Below are 12291 nucleotides of genomic sequence, written 5' to 3'. Positions count from 1 at the left end.
CTAGTTGACACACAGTACAATGTAGAGCCCAAGCCTATGAAGGAAAGGAGGAATGAGCAAGTGCAGGAGCAGATAGAACAGTTTTACTGGGCATTGCGCTAAGAGTGTTCTTTTTGCATGAATTGTTCTTTAACGTGAAAAAATGGAATACATAAGTTTTTGAAACTTCCTTAAGTTTTTTGATGAATTCTTAATAATTAGTATTATCTACTCCTGGGATAGGCAAAATATTCAGCTGCCCTAAGCCATCTGTTGAACGTCAATTTATTAATAGGATATTTTTCCTTATTCTATCTGTAGCTCACGTACTCAGACATTGTTCAAATTTGTTTCCTGGATAACAGTGTAAAATTGTCTCTGTATTCATATTACCTTAGGGAGGGTTTTTTATTATTAACATCCCCAAGCTAGATTTTCAAACTAGATCCTCTGGGTTTTGTCAAAGAGAATACCTCAAGGGTTGAAGGGTAGCTTGACAATAGCTCAGAATAATTGCAAAGAGCAGCTTCTGGTACTGTGTCACTACTGAGAGCCTGCATTCCTCTTGTTAATGTGGGATGAAGTTTGCTAAATGGCGGCCTTTTGTCTTTTGTGTTACAATGAAACTCCGTTATGTGTGATGAGGAAAATACAATTTTTTTTTTTTTTTTAAATGATGCTACTGCTTTGTTCCAAAAAATGTTTGACGTCTAAGAGAAATGCTCCCAACACAACAAAATGGAAGTAAATATTAGCGTTCACACTTAGGCAGGGGTGAGAGAGAAGGATACTGTGGGCTGCCTGGTGGAAATTTTCATATCTGAAGGATCGTGAACGGAAATGTAGTTTGACTCTGCTATAGAGCCTGCATTAGAATGCAGCTTGCAGTAACATATCGCTGTACAAATACTACAGAGAATAAAAAAGTTAAGTGTTTAATAAATGTATAAGAAAGAGTTGGTCAAAGCAAGTCTTCTGAATGCTAGTGGAGTTAATCACTGAAAACCAGGAAACAGTTCTTGAAACATTGGCACCTTCCTTGAATTTAAGTAGTAGAAACGCTGCTTGATGTGACAGTTTTTGTGCAAAGTACTGTTTCTAATTGGCTGTTAGAGAAAATGAGTAAACTAATAAAGGTACAGTAAATTTTACCTCTCCTTAGGCAGCAGTAACTAAAAGTAGATCTTAAATACATATGTCATTGTTCTTCAAATATAGGAGAAACAATTTATTTCTCTCTCTCTTCTGAGGCTACTATCTTTAAACATGTAAAGATGAGCGGATTTCTTGCATGTATTTTTCATAGTGAAAAATATCCATTATTCAGCCACTGGTCCATATTTCAGAATATTTGAGCTGATGTGTAAAAGAGGAATAAATTGTAGAAAATCATCCACTGACTTTATAAAGCTATGAAAGACTAAGATAAAAGTCTGTGTGTTCATTCAGCTTACCAAGCAAAAGTATTCAAAAATTCTCAGGTTATGTTTTCCTTAAAGTTTCTAGTTAAAATATTATTACATGATAAATTGTATTCTGCACTATCCATGTTGGTCTCAGTAAAATATTATTTGAAGTAATGGGAGAGACTGAGTTTTGAAGACAGTTGATATGATCATTCCAAAAAATCAAAAGTAGCTGAAGTTTCTGAGAACTAAAAAAAATTAAGTTATTTTTTAATTTAATTTTTACATTTTATACTATTTTACTGATTCAGAAAGTGTATTATAACTTCAACTGTGTTCTATTTCAGCCTTGCAGTTCACCCGGATAAAACTTTAGTAGCTACAGGGCAGGTTGGGAAGGACCCTTACATTTGCATCTGGGATTCCTACCGTGTACAGACTGTGTCTGTTCTTAAGGATGCACATACACATGGAGTTGCCTGCTTAGCTTTTGATTCAGATGGCCAGGTTTGTATATCTTCTTTCTCTGTGTTCTGAATTTAGTTTGCTTTCTGATTCTAGAAGATATGCACATTAAAGTTTTTTATGTTTAGGTAGCTATATGGCTGTAGTGCTGAAACTCCTATTACAATTAAGTTTTTAATTTTAAGGACTGCAAATACAGCTCTTTCAAAGATGTGTTTGAGACAAAAATCACAACCTAGCATTCAAGTCAAGTAGAGGCATTGGGTGTGGGACAAATACCCATAGAAGAAATGGCCCTCTGTGGCTCAAATGTAATAGCTTCACCACATACTTGTCACCTACTGTTCAAAGAGATCGTTTCCTGGCAAAGTCCTCACAATCCTGCAGCTTTTTTGGCAGAGGAGCTTCAGTAATCTCACTGCTAGGAGAGTCTCATTGGCTGGGGTGCACAGTCAATTTACTTGAATAATGGGGTTAGGACACAGAGCGTGTGGCTTTGTACAATGTGATTAGATTATATGATTGTATGATATTTTGAGACAAAATTTAAAATGTAAGTAAATGGTGTTCTAAATTCACAGCTAAACACATTGATCCCCCCCTGCTGCAGAGGCAAACTATTAAAAGCATTCAGTTGTGAATGAAGTAGGAGGAAAATAGATCTACGATTCACATAAACCTGAGATATATTTCACATTCATAGTTTTATAAATATCTATCTGTGCAATTTTGTGATTATTGATGTCCAAATGAGTTTTCTGGTGTAACACTGTGGTCATACTTTATAGCTGGTTGCTAAAATATTTTTAGGAATGCGTAGATTAGCTGATACCTGGATTCTTGCACAGATCCTTACTGGTTTTTGTATTTGCTTGTGTACCTCAGAATTGCATCCCAATAGCGCAGAACTGCCTTTAAATGATTTTCTTAAAACCATGTACTAGATGGTTATCTGTCTATTGAGAAGTGCTTTATTATCATATGCCTAGCTGCTCTTCCACTGACCACACAGTGCTTTTATTACTCTTTCTGAGATCAGAACTGGCCATACAATGCATAAAATGTATTCTCACATGAAACAAAAGTACTTTTTATTGTGCATTATCTTGTGTATATTCAGTTTAAAGATTAGTCTGAAATGAAGGACACCAACATGAGCAGCTGCCTTTAACATGTTTGAAAAGCATTGGGGAACTTGAATTACTAAACAGCACTGTGGATTATATTTCCCCATTAAAAATTGGAACTAGCTTTCTATTTTAAGCCTAGTTTTCAACCATCTTCCTCCACTTTTCTTAAAGTAAAGCCATTTCCTCTGAAATCTCCTGTGCCAATTCCAATTAAAGAAAAAGGTGTTCCTGGGGATTGTGGAATAAAAAAATCAGATGAGAAAACCCCCAAGTCAACAGAACAAAATTTCTAATGCTATAATATTTTTTAAGATATTGTTCATTTAGAAATACCTCTTCTTAATTTTTTTTTCTCATTTTTAACTTCATAAGACTGGTGGATAAACTTTTTTTTAAAACCTATTTAAGCACCCAATGGGAATAAAGACTCACCAAAGAGCGCAGTCAGTATGAGTTAAAGGTGGAGGCTCTTCTGAAAGTCCTGCTGGGTTCTTTGCTGTAATAAAAAACTGAACTTACTGCTGTGTTGACCTTGCAGAACAGTAACGTTCTGTTTCTGGAAGTGCTGCAGAAGTTGCAGTTTATTCTGGAAATAAAAATTTGCACAGAATGCTTTCATATCTGGAGAAAGACCAATGCTGGAAAACATAAATATGGATAATGTACCTTGGCTTTTTGCTGCTCTTGCTGGCTTTGCAGAAGAAGCTGCTGTGCTGAGCCAAAATTAAAGGGCATGGTAGAAAGACTTGGAGTATTTGGAATTCGGAGCTGCTAACAGTTCCAGTTTATTTAGTCAGCACACCCAAGGGAGCTGGCATCTTGTGACAGGACAAAACAGACTTCACATACATTGCTTGCACCTTTCCTTCTAATGCATACCTTTCATTCTTTTATATTGAATGTCTGTTAATAGCCAAGAAAGATTTGTATTTTAGCCCCAAAACACAAATAAATTCAGCAATAACATAAGGCACAGATGCAATAAGAAATGTATTCTTTTCTCTGCTACCTCTGTCAGCTGTCCACTTCCTAAATAAATGTAGACTGAGGAAAAGCCCAGATAATTCTGCTTCTCTACCTGAGCTGGATCCCCATAAAGTCAGCTGGGCTTCCTCCCACTCTGCTGTGCACAGCTTCTGGTTCCAAGGCTAGCTGCTGAGTGCTGCACAGCTCCAGTATGTGGATTTACTGTGGGTCCCAAAATAGTGACACTGCATCTGTATTTTAGCCAAGTTAATTAATTAGCTCTTTTTGTACCAGAAACTCTGGGGTGTCTGTTTCAGGCATTCAGATGAATTAGTTCTGAAATATTACTCTCTGCTGGACTTCAGCTGACACTGCACGGAGACAGCTTAGTTGTCTCTGCAGTGCTTCCCTGGCATAATTTACCACAAACTGGGTAATGGAGTAGACCGGATTTGTTAACTTTTCTAATATATGGAGAAGATCTATATGCAGCTTAAATCAAGGGATAGCTTGTATGCTTCCTTTATTTTATGTACCTTCAATACAGCTTTAAATTTGGAGACAAATATATTTTGAGTAAATTTCCTATTCTGTACATTATCTGTAATTAATACTGTATTTTAAAAGTACTGATGGGAGTTGAATATCTTGCAGAACTGTTGCTATTTAAAAATATGTATTTTAGTTTGGGCTTTTTCTATATGGCCAGGAGATGACCTTTGGCGGGGGGGAAGCTGCACTTTGTTCAAATGTTTAATGAAGATCTGCCAGTTTGCCTATAATTAAAAATGTCTTTTGTTGAATCAGGAATTAACTGCAGTTTCTCCTTAAAAGTACTAACATCTACCCTTCACAGAATTGCCTACAAAGCTGATGTCTTTTATATTGAAGTATTTCACCAATACTACACAGTTCAATTTCTGTTCTGAGTTATTTTGGATGAACCCTTTTTGTGTGCTTTCTAAAAATAATTTTTTTTTTTTTAAATGGAGTGAGGAGGGCACTGCCATAATACATACATACATTTCTAAATTTGGTGTTAGGTAGCAGTGGGCTTCTTTAGCCAGATCTTCTAAATCTGTGTAGATTTAAAAATAATTGTTTAATTATGTGCATAAACTACTTGGCAGATATTTTCTTCTGGTAGTTCTGTGAATTCTCTGAACAGAATCTGTCAAATTCTCTTCCAGAAGGAGGACTAAAAGTGTAAGTGTTTCAACCAAAAAGGAAATTCAGCATTTATCACTTTACTTTTCTGCCAGCAGGAGACCTTCCTCAGTGGACCTATGTTAGAAGAAAATATAAAATATTTCTTAATTTCCCCTAGTACTTTCACTGTCCATCTACCTCACTAATGGTAATTTCCTGACTGGTAGTTACAGTTCAGGTCTGATGTTGTTCACATCATGAATCTAAAAGATAACTGTAAGTACTGCCATGGTTTCCATGGTGAAGAGAACAGTATAAAAGAGCTGAGAAAAAGTTGGAATCGGTGAAGGTTCCATGAAAAATATCTTGTGTTTTGATCAGTACATCCAAACCCCTGGGTAGGTTTAGATTGCTCAGGGGCAAATAAAACTTATTTTTGCTACAATAATAGTCCTTTCTGAAAAGAAATATTTTTATGTTGGTAACTGGCAGGAGCATGTTCATTCTTTCCCGTATTTGATTTTTGTTTTCCTTCATTACCGGATGTCTAATGATCAAGCATGTTGTCCTAGGTTAAATGCAGCTAGTCAGTACACATCTAGTGATAGAACCCCAAATTTCGAACCTACCTTTATCTACCGTTTCAAAGACTCGCATGTGGAGAGACTTCAAACAGATTTTGATGTAATATATCATAATCAAATCTTCTGACTACTTGGTGTCTTGCAAGCTCCAGCAGTAGACTCTCACACAGCTTGGTTTAACAAGACCTCAGGTGTTTTTATTTCAGTGAAAGACAATATAAAAGTAGACTGGACTCAGAGGAACTCGTGCTATAAGTCTGTAAATAAGTTTTTGGTTTTTTGGTTGGTTTTTTTTTTTCATTAATACCATATTGCTTAGTACATTTGCTGGTAGGATATTAGTTGGGTTATGCATTATTCACTAGGCAGAGTTCAGGTATTGCATTAGGCATAATGCAGGTTGTCAGCTCCCATGAAACCAAAGTTTAAAAAGATATATTTCATTGCTCTAAAATAAAGCAACTGTAACTATTAAGAAGACAGTGAAGGGTGCATGTGTACCTACTGCATTTAAACCAGAGGCTTTTGATAGTGGCTCTCTTAAGAAGGAAGATGTACACTATGTTTTTACGCTTATAAATGGTATGAAAAGGCATGGAGTACCTTGTCTCTGAATTATTTTGCTAGAGAATGAAAACTGGAGCCTTCTGTTCCTTTATGAATAATGATTTCTTCTCTCAGTTGTGCAGTAGTTGATAGCCTCACTGCAATTACTATTTTTTCTAATACAGCATTTTAGAGGAATCTCTGGTAACTACACTTGTTTTCTTTGCTGGCTCAGTCCTTTTGTATTATGACAGACATCTCCAGACTTTAAACAATTTGTGTATTGAAAATTTGAGCCAAAAAATAGTGGACATCTAGTTGAAGGAAATTCAACTGAAGAGATTCAGTTTGCAAGTCATCTTCTTGAAGCAAATCTTCAAGGAAAAGATCTGGTCAATGTAATCTCTGAAACATAGGTCCATTTGGATGAGATGGTTCATCTGCTGATCTTTGCCTCTGAGGCAAAAAGAAAGGTTTCATTTATTGCATGTTCTTGAAGTGCAGGCTTTCCTATAACAGAGCAAAATGCTTAGGTGTTTCAGTTGGACTTTAATTCCTTATGATAAGAAGTTATTAGACAGGGCAATGAGAAGAACAAGGGACAGGCAGTATGGATGCAACAGATACAGCTTTTTTAAGAAGTCATGTTACTGCGCTACAAGATTGTTTCCCATTAAAATAGTCTCTCATCTTCCCATGGTGCAAGTTACTCGGGCATATTCCTTTTACTAATAGGTTGGACATATCCATTCTATATCCCTATCTAACATACGTTGGCATCACAGCCGTTATTTACAGTTGCAGTACATCTGGCACTAGCTTAGTTTTTGCACTGGTACAGATCATGACACCCAGTTCTACCATCTCTGGTCTGCAAAGATCTCTCACCTAATAAGAAACTGACAGAAATCACATCAAGTTGGACATAATTAGCACAGTCACTGGAAGGGAGAAAAACCTACAACCGCCACAATAACCATTGATCTTCTGGGTATGTTGCAGATGTATGCAATCTACCTTCTCCCCCTCTTCCCTAATTATTCAAGTAGTCATTGTCAATACTAGGGTGCAAAGAAACTGAGAATCAGACCTACCTGATGTTTTTGCTGTCTACTAAATTCAATGTAGACAGGAAGATTTTGCCTTCCATTTTATTTTGTTCTTTTTCTTTCTTGCATTATTGAGATTTAAAAATATTAAAATTATTAGTTATTTTAATTGGTGATTTGATATACTAAGCTATGTAAAAGGCAATTATTAAAAGTATATCCAATTCTGATTCTAAAGCTCAACAAAATGAGCATAATGAACAACACTGTATTTGGAAATAGTGAGAGCTTTTATTTCCCATTCGCTTTTATTATCAGGTTAATTTATCAAAATGCTAGAATTGTGTGCACCTGAAAGAAGCGCTTCAAATCTTTCATGATAAGAATTGTACTTGAGACATTGGTAACCTGAAATTAATAACCTGACTTTTTAGAAAAGATTAGACATTTCAGTGCTTTCTCCAGTGAATAAATGATGTGTGGATATCTTGATGGTGCCTTTGCAATGTAGCTCAAACACAAGTCACATGTGGGAAAATCCATTTGTACACATAATAATCTGAACTACAGCAAACTGATTTTTGAGTTGATTTTCTGTTAACTGGATTACTATTGTTTTTCCTTAGCGTTTAGCTTCAGTGGGACTGGATGCCAAAAATACAGTGTGTATTTGGGACTGGAAGAGAGGAAAACTACTGGCAACAGCTACAGGCCATTCAGACAGGGTAATTGTATGAGGGGTTTACTGAATTTTGTCTGGGAGTTACAAAAGTGTTTTGGAAATAATTTTTGGTTATATTAGGTTAATGCAAAGATAATTTTGATCATTCTACCTGATTTTTAAAATACTGAATAAGGTATTAATTTCTTCTCATTGTGCCAGACATAGCACAAAGCACTGTGTTAATAAATGAGGCATGTGATGGATTCTTGAGCTGACTGTCTAGCAAGCCTGGGGAGGAAATACTTTGTAATTACGCACTGATTAGGATGATTTATAGCTCTTTATATAAGATGTGAAATGCTAGCTCAGTGGACAAAGATAATGTTCTTTCTGAATATGTCAAAAGGACACTTTATCCTGAGGGAAAGTTTAATTATCTCCCTTTTATTTTTGCTTAAGACAGTTACCTGTAGGAGAAATATAATTAGGATAAATATTCCTTTTATATCTATTAACTTCAGGTAAAGGATCATAATAACATCAATAAATATGAGAACTGAACAGGTCTGAATTTAGAATATTATGCAGGATTAGGAAATGTTCGAACAGGTTTAGCATAAGCAAAATACCTCCCCAACATATATAAGCACAAGGATGAATACATTAAAATAAATTATGAACACATTCTGACAACTTTTCTCTTATCCATATTATGATATTATAACATGTTAGAATGTTATAATTTTGAGGTATTATCATGTTTTACTACACATGATGGAGTATTTGTATATGCAAAGCAACAGACTAAACCCTTCCTTACAGGAAGGATTTCCCATTACAGGTGTGTACGTACAGTCTATCTGCATCTTACATGTCATCTGAATAAATCTGGTCCTTCATTTTTACTTACAATGTTCCCAATACAACCGAATCTTAGTCCTTATTTGAAATTCTCTTTCAGAACTGATTCACTTTCCAGTTATGTCAGTGGAAATTTTGCTACTGACCTCAGTAGTTTCCTGAAGTAACTAGTGATTGTGGTAACCTCATTGGTTCTCAGCTTGGACATTGAAAAGCTGAATGCCAGAGGTGAAAAGTCTAAAAATAACATATTGTTGAAAATCTGGGCCAAAATACAAACATCTTGTTTCCAAACTTTATATAATATTTTCCATTTGGCATAATCCCGTAGTCATAGAATACACTGTAAGTTTGTTCTGGTAAGCTGTATAGGATCTGATACTTCATTTTTTGATGCGTGCTATTATAAACGTAAATGTAACATTAATCAAAATGAAGAATTCGATTTTAACTCTGTAGGTTGGGTCAGATGAATGATATTCACCCATTTTGTCACTGAGGTCTTTTGGCAATCAGGTTAAATTAGATACTGTACCTTTCACCTAAAATAATGAATAAAGATAAACGTACCAATCTTTCTTCCCTAAACTTGAGGAACATTAGCTTACACTATAATTCCCATTTTATTTGAGACAGTAAATATTGTTTCTTCAATAAAATCTTGGAGCTAGAATAGAGTGGTAGTGTGAAGGCAGCAATGAGGTGTGTTGACAGAACTATGTGAGGAGGCCTGCATATTTGCCTTAATCTTTGTTTACAGAGAGTTCCAAATTTAACTAAATAGTATTCTTTCATTTTTAGTAATATGTTGCAACAGAAATGATGCCTAAAAATTGATAAAAGCAAGCTGAGCCTAGATGCAACTACTGTATAATTTAAAATATCAGCTTACTGTATTTCTTAACAGATATTCGATATTTCCTGGGATCAATATCAGCCAAACAGAATCGTCAGCTGTGGAGTAAAACACATAAAGGTAAATAGCTTTTATTGTTTACTTGTTAAAAAGTAAATAAATGTCACAGAAGAAATTTGTCCTCTTATATGATGAGGGCTTTAAATATAAGACAGTTTATATTTTTCTTTCTTTACTCTGTGAACATTTCAGCAAAACTTTTTGTTTGAAGCCAGTTTAGACATTCAGCAGTGACTGAGGTGCAGATCCACTTAGCAAGCAAAGTGGGAAGATCATTTGGTGTAATTGTCATCATATACTTGTAATTTTAGGTTTCTCTGCCCTCTCCATTCCACCTAAATTGTCTCAAAATTGTCTCAGCCTCTAGTGATTTCTCTCATCAAGCATCACAAAGGGTCACTGAACAGGTATAGGAGGAACCAAGTTAAAAGTATGTATTGAATGAACTGCTACCAGCATTTGTAGGAATACCACGGAGAAAGTATGCAATACCTGCAGAGATGAACAGATGAAAACTCTAGGGCCCCACTAGTTGCTCCCTCTAAGTCACCTTTTCCAGAGCTGATTTAAATATGAACCTAGATATATACTATAAGTTTATGGTAAAACATTCTCGTGCCTGTAAGAAGCTTAGCAAGAAATCCTTCTGCTTGCCAATATTCCCTGCAGGCTTCTATTTTTCTCCTGTCTCATCAAAAGCATTCCTAACAGATGGCAATTATTTCACATGACTGGGGTGGGAAGAGCTTTAACTAGAAGTTTAGGAGACCAGTTAATATCTCTAGTTCTGGTTACTGAGAAGCTTGTGCCCTTAAAACCACCACTGCTTTCAAACTGTGGGTGGTTTTGGCAGAAGTGATACCATCTGTTGTATTCTGCAAGCTGTTTTCTAAAACCTGTCTTTGTTTGGCACCTGTATTCTGTTTAAAATGGCCATAATTACCCTGAACATCCATAATACCAGGCAAAGTAAATATATACAGATACAGGCATGCCAAAAAAAAAGGGGGGGGAATGACTAGATATTCCCCTCCAGTGATGCTCAAACAGCAGTCTATATACTTGCCGTTCATTATAAGGCTGTGGGAATGTGATAATTACTTTAACTTGCAGTGAAGGAAAAGAACAGCTCTAATGTAATTGTATCACTTGGAGAATTGGGACTAATACTTGGGAATAGTGCCATTTATTCCTTTAGCATTTCAGTTCTATTGGCTCATTTGGCTGAGCAGATATTAGAAGCTGTGGTAAAGCCTAGGAGCTAAGGAATCTCAGACTGAGCTCAGGGTCCTCCCTCCACCCATTTCCTAACACTGCTACCTGCTCTCTTGCCCTTCTGCAGCTAACCAGAAGTGAGGACAGTATATGTTTTACTTCCCCCAGGGCTTTCATACTGTGAGTATTCCCACTGCCTTCTCAAAAATTGGCTTATGTGAAGAGGCAATGGGAAAATTTAATTGAATTAGAAATAGAGAAGGATCTGAAATAAAAATCCTTGCTCCAAGGATTTTCTGGAATTCAGCTTTATAGGAATTTTATAGGAGTAAGTACAAAGAGAAAGACCTAAAAATTTGGCTTATAGCCATGAAAAGATGTAGGCATATAACGTGGGAATGAGATAGACATTATGCATCTATGTCAGACACTTGAGTATTCCTGTCCAATCATCTCTGAAAGTATCTTTCCAGTGTGCGATGCACCACAGAGCATAGATGCCTCAACTAATAAAGACCTGAGCTGGCAAGTCCATTCAGGACTATGCTACGCCACGTAGATTTACTGTTCTGTTTCTGCATGTGTCCAGAACATCCTAGTGCTGGCAGGCCTGGCTATTTCAGCACTTCTCTTACACATCTAATTGAAATTCTCTTTACTCTGCCTTCCCTGGAAGGTCTGATCCTTGAGAGGGAGCTGAGTGCACTAACTATCCTCTCCACTTGATAAAATTATGTTTGTTTAAAAAAAAAAAAACAGGCACTCTGAACTGATTCAAAAAGAAATAGCATGATATTTCTAGCCCACCCTTTTAAGATAAACTTTGTATTCTATTGACTCTTTTCTCTTCCCCAGTCAGTCTTACATTCTTTTTTGCAGAATGTTACTGTGTCTGTGTAGAAGTCAAGAAAGTCACCATTCCACACTTAGAGAGCCTACTACTCTCGTAGTCAGAGAGTTGTTTCACGTACAAGCGTTTGCAGTCTCCATCCAACAGATGGTTTCTCAGTAAATATAACTATATTTGAGGGACGTATCTCTTCCAGTGCATTGGAAAAGGGCAGAAATGTCTACTCCAGGCACATAAGTTCTTTAAGATCAAGTATTTTATTACTTCTGAACTGTAGCTGTATTTTAAGTTTTGCAGAGAAGAAAAATGGGCCGTTCCTGGCTTTAAAAAGTGTGCATTCATATTGCCAGATACCACCCAGCAGAACATGATAAAAGGTAGTGAGATAATGAGAAGGGGTAGTGTAGCAATAGTGAGTCAGAATTGTGCCTCACTTTCTCAAACAGTTTGATCATTTTGTTTTGTTCTTAGATTTACTGCATTCTCCTGGGGGTTTCCTTGGTAAGTGGGT

At 36.2% G+C, this 12291-nt stretch overlaps 1 protein-coding gene across 2 annotated transcripts in view; it reads left to right on the top strand.

Annotated features, from left to right (window-relative positions):
• The window catches only part of EML6 (EMAP like 6), a 120313-nt gene that overhangs the window by 36530 nt on the left and 71492 nt on the right, over nt 1-12291 (top strand). For both annotated transcript variants that reach the window (XM_076335200.1, XM_076335199.1), the window contains exons 2-4: nt 1733-1892; nt 7901-7999; nt 9707-9775. In XM_076335200.1, coding sequence (XP_076191315.1) covers nt 1733-1892; nt 7901-7999; nt 9707-9775 — 328 coding nt within the window. The remainder of the gene's footprint in view (nt 1-1732; nt 1893-7900; nt 8000-9706; nt 9776-12291) is intronic.

The sequence above is a fragment of the Aptenodytes patagonicus genome, chromosome 3, assembly GCF_965638725.1.
Source record: "Aptenodytes patagonicus chromosome 3, bAptPat1.pri.cur, whole genome shotgun sequence".
Classification (NCBI taxonomy): Eukaryota; Metazoa; Chordata; class Aves; order Sphenisciformes; family Spheniscidae; genus Aptenodytes; species Aptenodytes patagonicus.
The sequence above is the reverse complement of the archived record's forward strand: the minus strand, read 5'-3'. Positions and strand labels throughout refer to the sequence as shown.